We start from the raw sequence: 2,878 nt of genomic DNA, 5'->3' as shown, positions 1-2,878 counted from the left end.
CGTCTACAGCCTTAAACCGCAGTGCTCTTATTTCTCGAAACGTTTTTATATTTTGTTAGTGAATTTTTACTTTTCATTATGTATAAATGTATAAAGTGTGTGTCTACGTTTACGCGTAAGGACAATTTGAAGAGACATGAAAAAACGCACGATAAAGTCTGCTTTCCGTGCTTGCAATGTACTAAATCATTTAGTTACCAGTCGAACCTTGTTCGCCATATGAAAAACACTCACAACCGTGTACGACGTTCTAATACAGTAATCGCTCCACAAGTACAAGATGTACAACGATTTGAAGTAGAGATCGTCCCGAATAGAACAGATCAGCCATCAGGATTGCAGCCTAAAGATATGAATAATATACTGTCCGATGATTTTAACGACGGGAATGATGAAATGTGCGTAGAAGTTTTGAGGAATGCTGAAAGTGCTGGATTATGCAATACGACAAGTAAGATTTTTTTTATTATCATTGACGCTAGATTTCTATTTATTTCTATTTATTTTTAAGTAGATTCTTATATGGCTACGGTAGGGGGAAAGCGTGTACACGTTGAAAACACAGCACATCGCATTAAATCGAATAAGGCTTGAATGGATGTAGCTAATAAACTAGGCTTTGTCGAAGTTAAATCCGCACACGGTCGAAAAATCGTATGGTATTACGCTAAAAATCTAAACAATTTTGAAAATTATATTTCTTTTTTCCAATCGTTAAAATTAGAACTTGCTGATTTATTAAAATCAATTGTTGCCATATCGCCAATTAAATTTAATTTAAAACTAGAAGCAACGTACAGTCAGCCTAATGTAGAAAACTCTTCACAAAACAGGTCTTTCAAGACATCGGCTAGGCCAATCTTTATTGATTCGGATATAACTTTATTAATAGATGAGGCTTTCACTACATTATTACACGAGGAGGAAATTTATGTAGCAAAGGGTAGTGGTTATGTTTTGGAATCTATCGATGGACTTTTATTAACAATTTACAAATACACACCCATGGGTGATACTCCAAATATTCAAATCCCGATTAGAAATATTGACAACGAAAATAATACCGATAACAATAATAATACCGATATCAATAATAATACTGATAACAATAATAATAACAATTATAATACCGATAACAATACTAATAATAATACACGAGATAATAGTTCTTTTAACGAACAAACTGATAATTACGCTCTAGCTGGCTCATCCTACATTAAGCTCCCACCTTCTTTAATTAATAAACTGGCTACAATTAACCCACAAAACAATGATCAATATTGTTTTAAATGTGTAATTTTAGCAAAGCACGTGACAGATCCAAATAAACATCGAGTAGGCGAAAATTATTACCAGCATGAGAACAAATATAATTTCACAGGCTTGTCATTCCCAACACCGTGGTGTGAAGTTAAAATTTTTGAAAAAAATAACCCGGGAGTGTCTGTAAATATTTACGGGGTTAAAAAAATATCTATAGAACGTAGTCATATATATCCAATAAAAGTAGTGGATGATGAAAAAGCAAACCATTTCGATTTTATTTTTTTCAGTGACGGTGAAAAAAGTCACTATGTATATATTTCAAATTTTTCATGTCTTATTCGTTCGCAAACTACCTTACACGGCCATTCGGTATATTATTGTAAACGGTGCTTCACGTCATTTGACAACCAAAATTTAAAATATAAGTTAAGCGGACAGCTAGCTCTCCAACAGCATAAACTTATTTGCGGATCACATAAGCCTATTCTACCCATTATGCCCTAAGTTGACACAACGCTTGAATTTAAAGCGTGGGGAAATGCACAACGTCACCCTTTTGCAATTTATGGAGATTTTGAGGCGTTACTAATAAAGACCGACGAGCGCAGGGGTGAGAATACGACGGTAATACATAGGCATAAACCTATGAGTTATGGTTTTGTAGTAAAGGCATCTGAAGACGTACCGTTGGAGCTTATTGAAAAATTCAATATACCGACTTCTCCGGTTATTTATCGCGGTAGCGGTAATCGAGAGGAGGTTGCAAGGCATTTTGTAAATAGTATTGTAGAAGTAGGTTTAAAAATTGAAGAGTTATTAAAGACAAATGTTCCTATATGTATGAGTGATGAAGATACACGTAGGCATAATGAAAATAATCAGTGTAATCTTTGTAAATGTATCCTTAATAAAAATGATAAAGTCCGTGATCATTGTCACCTGTCCGGAAAATTTAGGCAGACATTATGTTCTAAATGTAATATTAGTTTACAACAGCCTAAGTTCGTTCCATGTTTTTTTCATAATTTAACTAATTACGATGCTCATTTTATAGTCACTGAATTGGGATATGATGCAAAAACAATAAAAGTAATTCCTAATAGCGAGGAAAAATTTATAACATTTTCAAAATATATTAGCAAATCGTTTACCATACGATTTGTTGACACGTGTAGGTTTATGGCAACAAAGTTGGAGGATTTAGCTAAAAATCTTTTGACGCAAGATTTTGCGAAATTCTGTGAAACATCTAAGCGTTTTTCTGCCGAGGATATGCCACTGGTTACCCGAAAGGGGGTATACCCATATGAATATACGGATGACTGGTCCAAGCTTGAACAAACAACTCTACCACCAAAGGAAGACTTTTATAGCTCATTGATGGAAAAAAACATTGAAGATAGTGAATATCAGTTTGCGACCGAGGTCTGGGATCACTTTGGATGTCGAACACTTGGCGAATATTCTGATTTGTACTTAAAAATTGATGTGCTTTTACTGGCAGACGTTTTCGAAAATTGTCGTGATGTGTGTATAAAAGTATACAATTTAGACCCGGCATACTACTTTACCGCGCCTGCCTATAGCTTTGACGCTATGCTAAAGCAAACTG

The 2,878-nt window shown here is 34.5% G+C and overlaps 1 protein-coding gene across 1 annotated transcript; it reads left to right on the top strand.

The window, feature by feature from the left end:
- Positions 1-219: 219 nt before the first annotated feature.
- Positions 220-2,805, top strand: LOC111029355 (the record flags this gene model as incomplete). Its single annotated transcript, XM_022308318.1, has 4 exons — positions 220-451; positions 725-1,009; positions 1,202-1,483; positions 2,120-2,805. Coding segments are annotated over exons 1-4 (1,485 nt in total), but the record flags the coding sequence as incomplete, so codon positions are not given.
- Between the last annotated feature and the right edge of the window lie 73 nt (positions 2,806-2,878).

Source organism: Myzus persicae, unplaced genomic scaffold, assembly GCF_001856785.1.
Source record: "Myzus persicae strain clone G006 unplaced genomic scaffold, MPER_G0061.0, whole genome shotgun sequence".
NCBI lineage: Eukaryota > Metazoa > Arthropoda > Insecta > Hemiptera > Aphididae > Myzus > Myzus persicae.
This window is presented reverse-complemented; position numbering and strand designations above follow the sequence as displayed.